Source organism: Pelmatolapia mariae, linkage group LG16_19 (genome assembly GCF_036321145.2).
Source record: "Pelmatolapia mariae isolate MD_Pm_ZW linkage group LG16_19, Pm_UMD_F_2, whole genome shotgun sequence".
In the NCBI taxonomy this organism is placed as follows: Eukaryota; Metazoa; Chordata; class Actinopteri; order Cichliformes; family Cichlidae; genus Pelmatolapia; species Pelmatolapia mariae.
In genome coordinates, this window is record NC_086241.1 from 42,694,934 (window position 1) to 42,712,844 (window position 17,911).

A 17,911-nucleotide genomic window follows, 5' to 3' on the forward strand; every position below is an offset into this window, starting at 1 on the left:
TAAATGTAGACAATGGAGAAGGCATTAATATCAATTAATATACTTACAGAGACACCAGGCAATTTTCATGGATGTCTCAGGAATGGGTGGACTGAAGAACAAGTTCTTGGTTCCTTTTGTTTTATGCTGGAATTTGTTTGCTAACGAGTCCCTAATTTTTCACTAAATGTAGAGAGTTTTCATACGGTCACACCGTACTTCCATTTGCTATGTAATGTGCTTTTTTTAAAAACAGTTTTTGGCCTTTTTTGGCTTTATTTGATAGGGACAGCAGAGACTGACAGGAAAGCAGAGGAAGAGAGAGAGAGAGAGGGGAAGCCATGCAGCAAAGGGCCGCGGTTCGGATTCGAATCTGGGCCGGCCGCTCTCTGCCACACTGTATATAAAAAGTGCTTAATAAATAAACTTTAATTTCTTGCTTAAATTGACATTTTATCTGACTGAAACTATAAAAATTAAATCCAAATTAACTTAATCTGGCAACAGAAAGTATTCAAAACAAGCGTATTGGATTGGGAGATGGTGAGCCCTAACTCTGAACTTCAGCCTTGTCACTAGTTTTGGACACTATAATTTTCTGCCTGAAAAATAATTTCTTCCGAGACAATGAATTCAAGTTGGTCCAATACAAATCTCTATTTTGTATGTAGTATGAGTAATAAAGTAATAAAGTTCATACAAATAAAACCTTCACTCATTTAATCTCTGTCAGCACACACACGCAGCAAGCCAGACCAGAGACAGGAGAGTACACATAGAGCTTTACATCCTGTTTAATGACTACTCCCTCTCTCTCTCTCTTCATTAAGCATTATCAACCTCTCTGGCCTAATCTCTCTGAAATTAGTGTCTGGTCTCTACCACCTAAGTGACTGGCTGGCATTCATTAGCGCTGCGTTTTAGCCAAATCAATCATGCCATACCCCGTCCGCCACGCTTTCTTAAAATGTCATCCTCAAACTTCTCACAATCAATTAAGCGGGAGATTAATGAGGCCAATTTGCCGCCAACACATCGGCCTTCCTTCTTCACTGAAAAGGCCACACACACACACAAACACACACTCTGACGATGTAGAAACACACTCGGGATACTACATCACACACACAGGAGCATGTGTGCACATAAAGCACTGTTTCCTCTTGACAGTCTGTTTGTTCTGGTAGTTCAGCAACAACGTGGCCAATCACTGAACTGCACCATGGCAACAAAACAAGTAACATCTACTTTATATAAACTGTGAGAGAAGTTGACTTTCTGTTTATCAGGGGAACATAAAAATAAAGAAATGCTTCAACATGTCACTTCTGTGGAAACACAAATATGTGTCTTCTTTAACTTTTGTGATTTAATGTGTGTCATTGCCAGTACGCATGTTTCTATGACACCTGCATCTAGAAAGAATTCACAGTGCTTTACTTGTTCCACATTTTTTATGTTACAGCTTTATTCCAAAATGGATTAAATTAATTTTTCACTTCAAAATTCTACATACAACACACCATAATACAAAACAAAAAAAATGCTCGACATTCTTGCAAATTTAGTAAATCTGAAAAACAAAAATATGACCTTTTTTGCAAGCCTTTGCCATGACACTCAGAATTATGTTCAGGTGCATCCCGATTCCACTGATTGTCTCTCAGATATTTCTACCACCTGATCTGATACCATCCCTACAATGAAGCGTGGTGGTAGCACCATGCTGTGGGGATCTTTCTCAGCAGCAGGAATGGAAAGGCTAGTTAGGGTCAAGGGAAAGATGAATGCAGCAATTAGTAGAGACATCTTAACATATAAACTGTTCCAGGGTGCTCTGGACCTGAGATGCTGGCGCAAAGGCTCATTGTGGCAGGGTGTGGTCTGCGGTGCCGCTGCAGGGGTGGCGGACGCACCTGAGCAGCATCCACAATCAGCTGACTCGTTATGTTGTTGTTGTGTGAAATTGTGGTGTGTGTGTCGGGTTGTAAGCTGACTGTGTGAACAGCAATCGTGGTGATAAGGTGTTTAAAGACGCTGAAAAGCGTACATGTCGTCTGGTCTGCCGTGGTTCATTTACACTCATCTTTAACATAACAAATACTCTAAGCATACAGTCAAGATGACAAAGGAGTGACTCTGGGACCACTTTGTGAATGTCACTGAGTGGCCCAGTCAGAACCTAGACTAGAACCCGACTGAAGATGTCTGGAGAGATCTGGTCCACTACTGACGATGTGTCCCAAATTTTAAAATGGTAAGCTAGATCAGATCTCTAATCCCTAAACCTAACCAAGGAAGGAAAATGGCAGATTAGCCTGGGTAAAAGACCGAAAGTTGAGGCACACAACGATGTGTGCTGCTGACAAAGTTTCTGGGCTGCCTTTCCTCATAACAGCCATCCCTCAAGAGTCTCTCCATCTAAAGCAATGCATTATCAGGGACTGTAACATCTAGTCCTTCTTACTGAATGATAATGTCTGTGCACAAATGCTTCCCATACAAAAATTTAGAGCTTGAGAGGTTCTATTCAATTCAATTCAATTCAATTTTATTTATATAGCGCCAAATCACAACAAAAGTCGCCTCAAGGCGCTTTATATTGTACAGTAGATAGCACAATATTAAATACAGAGAAAAACCCAACAATCATATCATATGACCCCCTATGAGCAAGCACTTTGGCGACAGTGGGAAGGAAAAACTCCCTTTTAACAGGAAGAAACCTCCGGCAGAACCAGACTCAGGGAGGGGCGGCCATCTGCTGCGACCGGTTGGGGTGAAAGAAGGAAAACAGGATAAAGACATGCTGTGGAAGAGAGACAGAGATTAATAACAGATATGATTCGATGCAGAGAGGTCTATTAACACATAGTGAGTGAGAAGGTGACTGGAAAGGAAAAACTCGATGCATCATGGGAATCCCCGGCAGTCTACGTCTATTGCAGCATAACTAAGGGAGGATTCAGGGTCACCTGGTCCAGCCCTAACTATATGCTTTAGCAAAAAGGAAAGTTTTAAGCCTAATCTTGAAAGTAGAGATAGTGTCTGTCTCCCGAATCCAAACTGGAAGCTGGTTCCACAGAAGAGGAGCCTGAAAACTAAAGGCTCTCCCTCCCATTCTACTTTTAAATACCCTAGGGACAACAAGTAGGCCTGCAGAGCGAGAGCGAAGTGCTCTAATAGGGTGATATGGTACTACAAGGTCATTAAGATAAGATGGGGCCTGATTATTTAAGACCTTGTAAGTGAGGAGCAGGATTTTGAATTCAATTCTGGATTTAACAGGAAGCCAATGAAGGGAAGCCAAAACAGGAGAAATATGCTCTCTCTTCCTAGTCCCTGTCAGTACTCTTGCTGCAGCATTTTGGATTAGCTGAAGACTTTTCAGCGAGTTTTTAGGACATCCTGATAATAAAGAATTACAGTAGTCCAGCCTGGAAGTAATGAAGGCATGAACTAGTTTTTCAGCGTCACTCTGAGACAGGATATTTCTAATTTTAGAGATGTTGCGCAAATGGAAGAAAGCAGTCTTACATATTTGTTTAATATGTGCGCTGAAGGACATGTCCTGGTCAAAAATGACTCCAAGGTTCCTCACAGCATTACTGGAGGCCAAGGTAATGCCATCCAGAGTAAGAATCTGGTTAGATACCATATTTCTAAGATTTTCAGGGCCGAGTACAATAACCTCAGTTTTATCTGAATTAAGAAGCAGAAAGTTAGCGGCCATCCAGGTCTTTATGTCTTTAAGACATTCCTGCAGTTTAACTAATTGGTGTGTGTTACCTGGCTTCATGGATAGATAGAGCTGCGTATCATCTGCATAGCAGTGAAAATTTATGCTATGTCTTCTAATGATGCTGCCTAGGGGAAACATGTATAATGTAAATAGAATTGGTCCTAGCACTGAACCCTGAGGAACACCATATCAAATCAAATCAAATCAAATCACTTTTATTGTCACATCACATGTGCAGGTACACTGGTACAGTACATGTGAGTGAAATTCTTGTGTGCGAGCTTCACAAGCAACAGAGTTGTGCAAAATACAATAACGTAAAACAAGCAAAATATAAAACTGGCTAATCTAAAAAGTAATAAATATATGTACAATATGTAAAGGTATATACATTACTGAATGTGTATACTAAATATGTTTTTCTACGTGTGTGTGTTTGAGTGTGTATATAGTATGTATATACATGTTTTACAAATGAAATAAAGTAAACAATAAAATAAGATATATAAAATATACAGAGGTTGGTATGTGCAAAACAGTGGTATTTATATACAGTATGGAGTGCATAATGTTGAAGTTCCAGTAGTGAGGGTGAGGTGTCTATGAAGTGTTCAGCAGTCTGATGGCCTGATGGAAAAAGCTGTCTCTCAGTCTGCTGGTACGGGACCGGATGCTGCAGAACCTCCTTCCTGATGGTAGTAGTCTGAACAGTTTATGGCTGGGGTGACTGGAGTCCTTGATGATCCTCCCCGCTTTCCTCAGGCACCGCTTCCTGTAGATGTCTTGGAGGGAGGGAAGCTCACCTCCAATTATCCGTTCAGCACACCGCACTACTCTCTGGAGAGCTTTGCGGTTGTGAGCGGTGCTGTTGCCGTACCAGGTGGTGATGCATCCAGTGAGGATGCTCTCAATGGCACAGCGATAGAAGGTCCTGAGGATGCGGGGGCTCATGCCGAATCTCTTCAGTCTCCTGAGAAAGAAGAGGCGCTGCTGCGCCTTCTTCACTGACCTTTACTGACCTTAGTGTGTGAAGAGGACTCTTCATTTACTTGAACAAATTGGAGTCTATTAGATAGATATGATACAAACCACTGCAGCGCAGTACCTGTAATACCTACAGCATGTTCCAATTGCTCTAATAGGATATTATGATCAACAGTATCGAACGCTGCACTAAGGTCTAGCAGGACAAGCACAGAGATGAGTCCACTGTCAGAGGCCATAAGAAGATCATTTGTAACCTTCACTAAAGCTGTTTCTGTGCTGTGATGAGCTCTGAAACCTGACTGAAACTCTTCAAATAAGCCATTCCTCTGCAGATGATCTGTTAGCTGTTTGACAACTACTCTTTCAAGGATTTTTGATATGAAAGGAAGGTTGGAGATTGGCCTATAATTAGCTAAGAAGAATGGGAGAAAATAGTTGTTCCAAGCTTTTAGCACCATACTCAAAAAGATTTGAGGCTATAATTGCTGCTTCAACAAATGAATACATATGTATATGTTAATTTTTTTTTTATTTACAATAAATTTGCAAGAATTTCAAGCAAACATTATTCACTTTGTTTGTGCATAGAATTTTGAGCTGAAATTTTTTGGACTAAGGCTGTAACATGACAAAACAAGTGAAGTGCTTTTGACTCATAGGGATTACTTATACAAACACTGAACTGACGATTTAACATTTTAACCACGGTAGCATCCATCACTATAACAATGTATATGTATATTTTTGTTACCTCTCTTCTGAAGCACTTTGTGACATCTGTCTGTGAAATGTGCTATAAAAATGAACTTTTACTTTACTCACTACTTTTACTCTATACAACAGAAATTAAAGAAACACATAGCTTATGAACATATTCTACACTATTGACTAATTTAATGTCTGTGATAAGTTGTAAGTTACATAAGAATATAACTACTACTCCAGAGTCGAATAGTAAAAGCAGAAACAGCAACAGAGTTAAAAAGGAATGTAAAACAACTTGCTGTAGTTTTTGAACCACATACCTCCAACACATCGTATTTCAGTTTCACGCTCTCTCTCTCTCACTATCACTCTCACAGGCTCACACACACACACACGCACGCATGCACACACACACACACACACACACACTCACACACACACACACACACACACACACACACACACACACACACACACCCCACTTCCAGGTGAGGGGAGGTCCACATTGTTTGTGTCACTTCTCACATCTACTTCAATCTGCCTTGGGATCTGACTCATATGGTTGTCATAGTGACTCTCTAGGGATTATAACAAGGTATTATGGGATGTCTAGTGTCTTGAGCTGCAGGATCAGAACATGGTGTTTACACTCACACGGGCACACTGGCACACAGGCTCGAGACGGCAGCGATGCTCAACACAGCGTGAGCAGCTCCACTTGTTCCAGGCTCGTGTTAACACTCACACATGACAACATGATGTGCACAGCGGCCGAAGAAGGGAGATGGTTGTCACAGCGACATACTCGGTCTGCGCCGCAGCTGTCTGAAGGATTAACACGGGACAGATGAAGAACAAATGGTACAAGGACTTACAATAGGTGCGGCTGTATGTGACACTATTGCATGATGTCCTGAGTGCTTTCACATTGGGAACAGCACCCTCTGGCTGCCAGCGAGTCGCTCATGCAGAGTGTTTGCATTGGAAGCTTTGATAGTCATGTCGACTGACCACCAGAAGAGAGTTGAGTATGTGATCTAATGATTGTCAGATCTGGAATTGCTTTTTGCAAACCAGCTGCAAAACATGGAAACCATCGCAATTCCAAATTCGTGTGTGACAATCTGGACAGTAACGCTGTCCATCAAACACTTTTTGGTGATTTAAATTATATGTCACTAAATTAAAGTAAATTCCACTACATTTATATGTAAAGCTTTCTACATGTTACTTTGCAGGATCAGATTAGTTAAATTTAGCCCCAGTGTTACAAAAACTGACTCCTGAAGTACTTTTTACTCGCTCTGTTTCAGGTCTGTCACACCCCTGAGTGTCTGATCACCATTGAAGCCCCAGGATCAACTGGTCCTTGCCACCTGCCCAATGAGCTTTGTGTAAGTGGGTGCTGTGGCTGGTATTGTTTGTGGGATTGCTAGAGCATGTTTCCTAAAAGATCTGTGAAGCTCTTTGTCCAGTCATCCTCTGACAAACCCCTAACCCTGATCATTAACCCTGTGCAAACAGATTAACTTTTCTACCAAGTGCTGTCAGTCAGGAATAAAAAGAGAAGAATCATTCTGACACATCAAACACTACCTACATTTTTCTCTTAGTCTTTCTCCAAAAAATCAAGGTAAGGATAGTCACCAACAATGACTTAGACTTTGGAGCATCAAGAGTGTCCTAACAAAACTAAGAAAACTTGGCAGGGGTTGTCATTTTTTCCAACTACTCTTGTCTAATGTGTTTGTGGTTAGTCAGGCAGCTTAACATATGTGTTATTATGCGGATTACTAAGTTTTCATCTCATATTTTGGTTTCTTTTTGCTTCATTTTGGTTTCCAAAGAATTAATGGTTTTAGTTTTTGCCACTTTTGCAGGATTCAAGATTAAACATAAATACCTTAGACAACGATTAATGATGAACAACATATTTCCTTTAAGCTCTTTAAAGATATTTGCAGCGGGCGCTTTAGCTTGTTTACATTCAAAAGAAAGACATTTCTATAGCAGGTATCTCCAAACCTAGGTAACTCACACAAACACAATCTAGGCGGATACCAACTTAACCTCTGTGATTTTAACCAGAGGTAAGGGTGAGGTGAAGTGACATGTCTCCAAACATGAAAGTGATCAGGGCTGGCAGATGGCTTAACAAAATGATTAAAATATAGCAAAGGAGACAGTTGTGTGCTTCAAAACAGTAATCAGCTTTACTTTTTACTAGAGATGGACCGATCCGATATTACGTATCGGTATCGGTCCGATACTGACCTAAATTACTGGATCGGATATCAGCGAGAAATAAAAAATGTAATCCGGTCCATTAAATATCAAAAAAGCACCTCACAAAACTTGCGACACGGCGTAACTCGGCATGTCGGAGCAGTATGCCTCATGTGATAGAGCGGCTGTGTATATTTGGAGCCTAGCTACCAAACCAGCATTTCATCTCCGAGGAAGTTATCCCAGAGAGAAGTAAAGCAAGTGTGTAAGTTCATCTCTGAATGTTTGTAAAGCATTCCCATGTTAAGCTTAACAACCGATATATGGAGCGACTGCCTCTCTCTCTCCCCCTACCTCTCCTGCTGCTACTTCAATCGATGATCAGCTGATCGGCTTTTCTGTCGCGACTCCGTCTCTCTTCTTTGTTTTTGGCCCACTTTGCACCAGAAAGAGGAAACCAGCGGCTGAACAACAGCAGCACGTTTAAGCGTGATAAGCTGTTGTTAGAATTTATTTAATATTACTTTGTACACCAGGATCTTTTTCTACATAGCTGTGCAGGGGCAGATCTAGCAAAGCTTAGCCAGGGGGGCCGATAGGGCATGAACAGGGAAAAGGGGGCACAAAGACATACTTTTCTTTCTTATTCTCATTTAAAATATCTAGCTTTAATAAATAATTATCCGAATCTTACACCCAAAGTTTTAATCTGATGTAAAATGTATAGAAGTCCATTACTGTATATAGTAACTGTTAAGTCTAAGCTATAGTACTTTTTCCTTTGGGAAGATACCATCTGTGAATTCTGTTGAAGAAAGATGTTGAATCTATTTAATTATTCTTGAAAAATAATTGATTTCTGTGCATTTTTTTTCACCCTGCATCAAATTAAAGTTGATTACGTCGATTAAGCATCGTGAGGTGGAGGGTGGGGGGTGGTTCCCTATTTTTTTTTGCTGGGAGTTTGCAACCCTATTAGTTAGGTTGCTTAATATTTCTGCTAAGTACTCTTTGAAATACCAGAATAGGGAGGATGGAGTAGGTTTAAGTTAGGCTTTAAGTTAGGTAAGGTTTATTAGATTGATCAGTGTTGCTGAACTATGAAATATTTTGGGCGCAGTGTATTTTTTACATACAGGTATAACAGAATAGCTTTAGTGTTGTTGTTTATTTAAACTTCAGTATGAACTTATACAAAATGCAGCAAGATATTAAAAAAACAGTTTTATTGATTAAAAAAACACACTATATCGGATTCATATCGGTATCGGCAGATATCCCAATTTATGATATCGGTATCGGTATCGGACATAAAAAAGTGGTATCGTGCCATCTCTACTTTTTACAATGAAGGTTCCACGGATGCACGGTGGTGAGCACTGTTGCCTCAAAACAAGAAGTTCAATTCCAACATTAGGCCAGGGTCTTTTACATGTCTTTGCATGTTCTCCCCGTGTTTGCCTGGGTTCTTTCTGGGTACTCCGGCTTCCTCCCACATTCAAAAGACATGCAATTAGTGGGATGAGATTAATTGGTAACTCTAAATTACCAATTAAGACAGACAACTGGGGTGCGAATGGTTGTCTGTCTCTATGATTAGCCCTGCGACAGACTGCTGTCCAGGGTGTACCCTGCCTCTCACCCTAAGACAGCTGCCCACATAGCAGACAGGTCTGACTTCTGGCATAATAAGTGCTATGTCATCAGGATATGGGCCAGGCCTGGCGTAGATGGCACTGTTTATGTGATGGCATGCCACACCTGGCCCGATTATGGTTTGGTTTATGTGGCCCAGGCTCATAGAACACAGGTCTGGCCCGGATCCAGCATCAAGATGGCACTTCTGACCAACTGGTGTCATGGCAGGGTGTATGTCAACCAGATGTGGGCCAGGTCTGGCAATGATGGCACTATTTATGTTCCTATTTTCCTATTTTAGTTAGAAGACCCAAATGCCATGTTGCAATACTATACAGCTATGGTAGCCAACGTTTCAAATGCAGGTTTGACAGGTTTGTGAGTGTACACTTTATCCAAAACCTAGTGAGGGTTTACTCATATTTCCTACTGGGTGGCTGTAGTTCAGGAAGTAGAGCAGGTTGCCTACTGATCGGAAGGTTAGTGGTTCGATCCCTGGCTCTTCTAGTCTGCATGTCAAAAGTGTAAATGTAAAGGAAGCACTCAGTTTAGAGAAAGTGTGTGATTGGGTGAATGTGGCATGTTGTATAGAGCACTAGGAGTAATCCGGGAGAGTAGAAAAGCGCTATATAAAAATCAGTCCATTCACTGTCTGAATAGAGTTTCGTCATCTTACTTTTGCACTATTATGTTCCGGCACATGTTGTTATTACATGGCTTGATTAAGGTACACATTAGGCTGACATCTGGGGCCAGAGCTGAAACTGTTCTGGGCCAGCACAGGACCACCAGTGTGTCTGCAACTGGCCTTGTGCTGGCCCATGTGTGTGCCACCTCTGGCAAACCAGATCTGGGCCACCAAAGGGCCGTCATTCCTCGTGGTAGGTGGGCCGAGTGTAAGCACATTGTGTGGGCCAGATCAGGGCCATACCAATGTTGCTATGTGGGTGGGATAGGCTCCAGCCCCCTGCGACCCTGAAAAGGATAAGAGGGATGGGATGGATGGTTCCACAGTACAGGGAGTGCAGAATTATTAGGCAAATGAGTATTTTGTCCACATCATCCTCTTCATGCATGTTGTCTTACTCCAAGCTGTATAGGCTCGAAAGCCTACTACCAATTAAGCATATTAGGTGATGTGCATCTCTGTAATGAGAAGGGGTGTGGTCTAATGACATCAACACCCTATATCAGGTGTGCATAATTATTAGGCAACTCCCTTTCCTTTGGCAAAATGGGTCAAAAGAAGGACCTGACAGGCTCAGAAAAGTCAAAAATAGTGAGATATCTTGCAGAGGGATGCAGCAGTCTTAAAATTGCAAAGCTTCTGAAGCGTGATCATCGAACAATCAAGCGTTTCATTCAAAATAGTCAACAGGGTCCCAAGAAGCGTGTGGAAAATCCAAGGCGCAAAATAACTGCCCATGAACTGAGAAAAGTCAAGCGTGCAGCTGCCAAGATGCCACTTGCCACCAGTTTGGCCATATTTCAGAGCTGCAACATCACTGGAGTGCCCAAAAGCACAAGGTGTGCAATACTCAGAGACATGGCCAAGGTAAGAAAGGCTGAAAGACGACCACCACTGAACAAGACACACAAGCTGAAACGTCAAGACTGGGCCAAGAAATATCTCAAGACTGATTTTCCTAAGGTTTTATGGACTGATGAAATGAGAGTGAGTCTTGATGGGCCAGATGGATGGGCCCGTGGCTGGATTGGTAAAGGGCAGAGAGCTCCAGTCCGACTCAGACGCCAGCAAGGTGGAGGTGGAGTACTGGTTTGGGCTGGTATCATCAAAGATGAGCTTGTGGGGCCTTTTCGGGTTGAGGATGGAGTCAAGCTCAACTCCCAGTCCTACTGCCAGTTTCTGGAAGACACCTTCTTCAAGCAGTGGTACAGGAAGAAGTCTGCATCCTTCAAGAAAAACATGATTTTCATGCAGGACAATGCTCCATCACACGCGTCCAAGTACTCCACAGCGTGGCTGGCAAGAAAGGGTATAAAAGAAGAAAAACTAATGACATGGCCTCCTTGTTCACCTGATCTGAACCCCATTGAGAACCTGTGGTCCATCATCAAATGTGAGATTTACAAGGAGGGAAAACAGTACACCTCTCTGAACAGTGTCTGGGATGCTGTGGTTGCTGCTGCACGCAATGTTGATGGTGAACAGATCAAAACACTGACAGAATCCATGGATGGCAGGCTTTTGAGTGTCCTTGCAAAGAAAGGTGGCTATATTGGTCGCTGTTTTGTTTTTGTTTTGTTTTGTTTTTGTTTTGTTTTTGAATGTCAGAAATGTATATTTGTGAATGTGGAGATGTTATATTGGTTTCACTGGTAAAAATAAATAATTGAAATGGGTATATATTTGTTTTTTGTTAAGTTGCCTAATAATTATGCACAGTAATAGTCACCTGCACACACAGATATCCCCCTAAAATAGCTAAAACTAAAAACAAACTAAAAACTACTTCCAAAAACATTCAGCTTTGATATTAATGAGTTTTTTGGGTTCATTGTGAACATGGTTGTTGTTCAATAATGAAATTATTCCTCAAAAATACAACTTGCCTAATAATTCTGCACTCCCTGTATTAACTGTGCAACTTTTACCGTAACCACAATGCTGCTTTTTTATTCCAAATCTGAACCTAAACATATTGGTTTTATATTTTCGAACCTAACAAAAGCAAAGTGACACCTGTATTTTTCTATGCAACTACTGGGACAAAGTATGCTTACTCAGTTGGTAAAGCTTCAATTTCCTGGTTTTGCTTTTGTTTTTGTCCACTTACTGATGACTGATGGCCTATCAAAAGTCAATGTAGTTGATGAGCATATTTACTTTATTAGCACTTTGCAAGTCAAAGCATGCCGGAAGTCCAGCTTCTCAACTTGATAATTAAGGGCAGTTATGTATATAATGTATCTATTTTTATTCTCCAGAATTACCCAATTAAAACAAAGCATTTCCTGCTTTATTGTTACAGATGGTCAGTGTCACTTTGTTTTTGTTGCTGTTTTGCTTTGTTTTTAACGAGAGGTGTTACAGTTGGCAATTAATTTTTTATATCTGCTAGAGACTTTTCTGTCAGGATCCTTGAATATGATAAAGGGATAAAAAAGTACAAGGAGATTAGAAAAGTGTGGATTTTTCCATAGCGAAGGCTTACTGGTGTCAGCCAGATTATAATAATAATCAGGTGTAACTGAAGCAGATACACACACACGTGCACACACACACACACACACACACACACGCACACTTAGATTAAATGTTTGAAAATGAACTAGCAACAAAAAAAGAACATTCTTGAAGGTTTAAAAAATCATCTCAGAAATGTACACGCACTTACAAATACTGCATATCTAATAACACACGCACACACCCACACACAGATTACCAGCGCCTATCAGCTGTGGTATCGCGTCAGCCTGGTTGTGATGTTAAAAGCTCAGCCTTTGGGCTGTATGTTAAACAGATATGGAGTGGAGCATGCTAGGGATTAAAACTACAAGACACACACATTTTTGCACACACACAAACCCGAGGGAGCGAACAGCGATAACCCAGTCATTATCATACTTTCGTAATTCCATTTAATAATTCAGCTTAGCCACGGCAGCAACTGGATGTTGAGGAAGTTGGCTGTGGTGAAAAATCTGAGGGTGAATTATGAGGAATCACTGTGCTAATAATGTAGAGGTACATTATTGAGAATAATATAGCTTCAGAAAAGCTCAAAGGCAAATCATAAGAAATAATTCAGATAACAACTGGTGTAAAATCCTCTTTCTGAGGAAAAAAAAGCATTTTATAGGATTTGGATGTCAGACTATAATATTATAAGGGCTCGGGAATTGGAAATAAAAGAATATAGAGCATTAATTGTAATTCATTAAAGGGCTCACTAGGAGCTCTTCAGGATGTAATGCTGACTAGAAAACAGAAATACTACATGAAAGAAAAACTTGGTAAAGGAAACAGAAATTTCCCTAAAAGGGGCCAAGAAAGAAAGATTATTCTATTACGCGATTTAAAAGTGTTTATCTTCTGTACAGTGGCCATTTTCAACATCGCTAGCTTCCAGACCTTGACTGTTAGCTCAGCTTTCACCAGTTTTAAAAAAAAAGACTTTTTCTGATACATATGAGAACTCCGAAAACTCTGAGCTGATTAATTACAGGTAGTTTTCTACAGTGCCACTTTTAGAGCATCTATATGCTAACCAATGACTACATTCATTGATGATAACATATGGTAACATGCTAGCATGCACACACATGTTAATGGTGAACATGATAACATGAGTTGTGCTTATTTCTTTTTATTTTTTCTTTCTTTAAGTCTTTAATATGTTTCCTGCTTAGTCATTAGCTAGGTATATCTAAAAATATACTTTGCAAGGCATGGATTGCTTAATCTCTCCCTAAAAGGCATTACAGAGATCTCCCTTTCCATAACAATGCTTTGTTTTTAGGGTAAACAGGTCAAATTGATGGGGAATCATTGATTACATATCTGTTTAAAACTGGTAGCAAGCAAACTTGTCAGCATAAAACTAACAGTATAATATAATAGTAATAGTATAGCATTTTTTAAAATGCTAGTATTGTCATACATTAGCATTAGGCTATACTTACTTACTACAGTACTTGCATTGGCCCAAGACAAAAACTACTGTTAGCATGTAAAGGTGTCACAGTAAGAAAATAAGAAATTGAAAATCAAAACCTGATATCTTTTTTCTGCTTAGTCTTTATTGCTAAGCTGTATCTATTGGAAACCCATATCTGTCAATTATAAGTAAAATACTAATTATTAGCAGAACTGCTCATTGGTGAATTTGTGCTACTTTTCCTAGAGTAAGAGTAAATACCCCCAAAACGTTACACTTTTTTAGCATTTGTTTGTGATTGCATCCACATGCTAATTTGCTCCACTTATTAAATGTGACCCTTAGTCTGCTAACTAAAGTGACATTGCATATGTCAGGACTTTGACATTTTAATCCTTAAAACATTAACGACAATGTTTCAGGATGATGCTTCTATTCAGATAATGGTCAAAGCACGAGAGGGTTGGTGGAACTGTGAATCTCTATATCAGTTCATTTTCTAAGATATTTCACTTTAAAACCATCAAAACAGCAGCCTAAGAGCAAAATATCACATGGCTGCTGAAAGTTTCACAAAGAAAAGTTAATCAAGTTAATGTAAAATTGTAAAGAGCACTGTTTACCCATAATATTGAGCAGGTTTGTGTGTGTGTCTGTGTGTGCTTATAGTGTGTAGAGTGTACACATTCTGCATCTTGATGCCTGATGCAACCAAGCAACAATAACTGGAAATTATTCATCAGAAACCAAAGCCACTGAAAAATTTACTGGACCAAGAGTGTGTCCATGTGTGTCCAGCGTGATACTGTGGAACCAGAAGAAAAATAGGCCTGCTGTATCCACATGCATTTCCAAGCGTTTTTCCAAAGATGAGTTCAGATAAGTTTTTATCCGCTGTGAATAGTTCCTACCTGTAAAATGTGGCTTCCTAGGTGAGGTTCGAAGATCTCAGAGGCAATGGCGCTGGGACTTCTCCTCCGCTGGGTACCGATAGCTAAAGACACACACACGCACACAAGGAGAGAGAAAGCACAGGACAGGACAGAAGAAGACTGGTGAGACTCAGACACATTGATACGAGCAAAGCTGCACTCACACACGAATACGTGTTCACAAACACACAAACACTCACGTTTATACAGCCTAGCATGACAAACACACATGGCACAAGACAAGAGGAACCAGTGAGTTCAGCTCTGAACAGTCCCAATTAGTGCCACAGGTTAGCATTGTCAGTTGCACTCGCTAAAATCAGCCCCATCCTTCAGGTCATATGAGCTACTAATAATACTAACAGGTTTCATTCAGTGATGTCATTTGGCAAAGCAACAGCATCTAAGGAAAATGTATTTGTAATGCAACATCATTATGTATTATAATTAAATACACTCTCATGCAAGCAAAGTTCAAGTATCTCTACGTGGAAAAACAATTGTTCCATAAAATCTGTAACTTCAAAATTAGAAGGTTATTTATTCAATTTTACACTGAATAAACAAGGTTGACATTAGACCTCAATCTTTATCTAAGGTACAAAGAAAGTTCATGTTGCATTTTCTCACAGTTTATGTGACCATGGGAGTAGATGGGGTTTGAAAGTAGCCAGAACTTTAACCTCTGTATCATGAAAAGCTTCCAAGTTGATGTTTTCATCACCACCGATCATTCACAAATGCTTTTACTAATGGCTGTGATGGCTTGCAAATGCTTCCCCTCAAAGTTATTATTACCTTCTTTTAAAAAAAAAGAAACATAAGTCAATGACTACTCTTCCCATATCCTATTATTTTTTTTATTTTCTTTTTTTGCGAGTAATGCATCTCAGTAATGCATTGAGGATATATATTTTGCATCAGGAGTGTAGAAAAAGATGGAAGGTGTCACCATAGCAACCAGGAAAAAAGTTTTAAAATACGTGAAAGGCATTATATTTATGGTATTTTTTTTAAAGCCAATAAGGTAGTGTTTAATGTATAACCCTAATCCAGTACTTTTTAATTGCCTAACTTTAACCAGGTAGCTTTTAATGCATAATCCTAAGCAAACAACTTTTTGTAATTAACAGTGGATTTCAACACTATATGTGAAAAATTGTGACAGGTAGGAGTCAAACTTGTGCTGCTGGTATAATGATCTGTCGACTGAATCTTCCACCAAACCTTCAACCATCAAATGCTGACTTTCACTTGCCTTTTAATCAGGACACATGAGATTGAAATTTTTGTTGAGGAATGCGCAAAAAGTTTTGTGTCCACAAACACGAATCAGTAGGTCGTGACTATATTGCAGACTGTTGTGACATCAGGTTACCATTTAAAAAGTTGCATAGAAAATAAACAAAAAACCTCCAAACCAACGCCGGAGTCACCAGCCCCTTTGCAAAGCTGCTAAGAAACACAAGCTGGCAACACTAAAACACCTTATAGCAGGACAAGAAAACAAATAATGACCTCAAGGGCTGTCCGTACTCTCTCATCTCTCATCTTATCTCTTAAGCTCTCTTTCTGTTTTTATCCTTCAAACCATTATTTCCACAAATATTCATGTGACCATCCATCTGCATCGTGAATTCAAAGCTGGATTCTGATGTTCTCATATGTAACATCTATTATATTAAAACCCCACAGATATCAAAACAGTGTGAGAAGGCGGCTATAATTTGTGTACTTACAGCCCCCTATAACTGTGCACATAGCTACAGGGGCTAAATACATCATTTATACCAAATTCATGCACCGTAAATAACTTTTCAACGGATAATGTCACAACAGCTCCTCAGTGAGTGACAGGAATATCGAGGAGGGAATCTTTTCCTCTTTCCCTTGCTTTTTTTTCTTCCTTTGCCATTTTTTTTCCTTTTTCCTCTTTTTATTTTTAATTCTCATCTTCCTGTCCATCATTGTTTATCTCTAGTGAGTGAGAGAGCTAGGGAAAGGCAGAAAAGACAGAGACAGGAGAAGAGAGAGTGAAACAGTTTATAGCTTTCTAAAATTTCACCCTGAGGGCAAAACTCTCTCTACAGACAAAGTCAGAAAGCACAACAGCTCGAGAGATAGAGGGAGGAAAGGAGAGAAAAAGTGAGATGGTCAGTGTATAATTTGGCCTGAGGTTAAACTGGCTCTCTCCCGCTTTCTTTCTCGATAGAAGACAAAAAGAAAGAGAAAAGAAGACTGATGGTGGGAGAGAGACCTCAGTGCTGTCGCTAAGTGCGTAATGTAAAGCTCAATCATTAAAATAGGCCAGAAAAAGATCAATTCAACAACAGACGGTAACTTTAAAAAAGCCTTGAACAAGATGGTACTTGTTCCCAAAAGCATCCAAAGTATTCAAGCAGCCAATATGAACTCAGAGCCATTTTATTTATGAAAATTTTCTTTTAAAGAACTTAATAAAACTATTAAAACTCCTTTTGACTTCAAAATGAGTTTGAATGCAAAGCAAATTGAATGTATTTGTAAAAAAAAAAAAAAAAAAGTGCTACCAGTTAATGTCTAAGCATTCAGACAGCTGGAAAATGGAAATGGACTGCACAGGAGAAAAAGCAGAGTGAGACAGTGACAGAGAGTGAGACAGGCACACAGAGGGGCATTAAAGCCCACTAAAAGAGAGATTTTTGTGCCCTGAGGTAATGCTCTTCTCTCTACCCACTCTCCGTCCTCATCTCCCTGCAGACCTCATTACAGCAAATTTAAACACACACCAATAAAAACGCTCATATGCAAGACTCCTGCGTGCTTTTTTGGAGGGGGGTGGGGTTGAAGAGACAGAATTAGCTTTAATTAATGACATAACAAAATGTGCTTGTGAATGAAAGGGTTACAGAGTAAAAAGGCAAAATGAACACAAGGATAGAGTAGATGGGATCAAGGAGCTCAGTCTGATCTTTGTGTATAAGTATATACTTTATTTTATATATAATATATATTCATGTGAAGAAGAAATGACTAAAAGCAAAAGGAGCATGCCTACATGATGAATAGATTGTAAAAGGGAAAATTTTGCTGATGAGATG

At 39.8% G+C, this 17,911-nt stretch overlaps 1 protein-coding gene across 2 annotated transcripts in view; it reads right to left on the reverse strand.

Annotated features, from left to right (window-relative positions):
* LOC134645907 (neuronal PAS domain-containing protein 3) overlaps positions 1-17,911 on the reverse strand; it is a 367,866-nt gene that overhangs the window by 154,535 nt on the left and 195,420 nt on the right. For both annotated transcript variants that reach the window (XM_063499536.1, XM_063499537.1), the window contains exon 4: positions 14,811-14,893. In XM_063499536.1, coding sequence (XP_063355606.1) covers positions 14,811-14,893 — 83 coding nt within the window. The remainder of the gene's footprint in view (positions 1-14,810; positions 14,894-17,911) is intronic.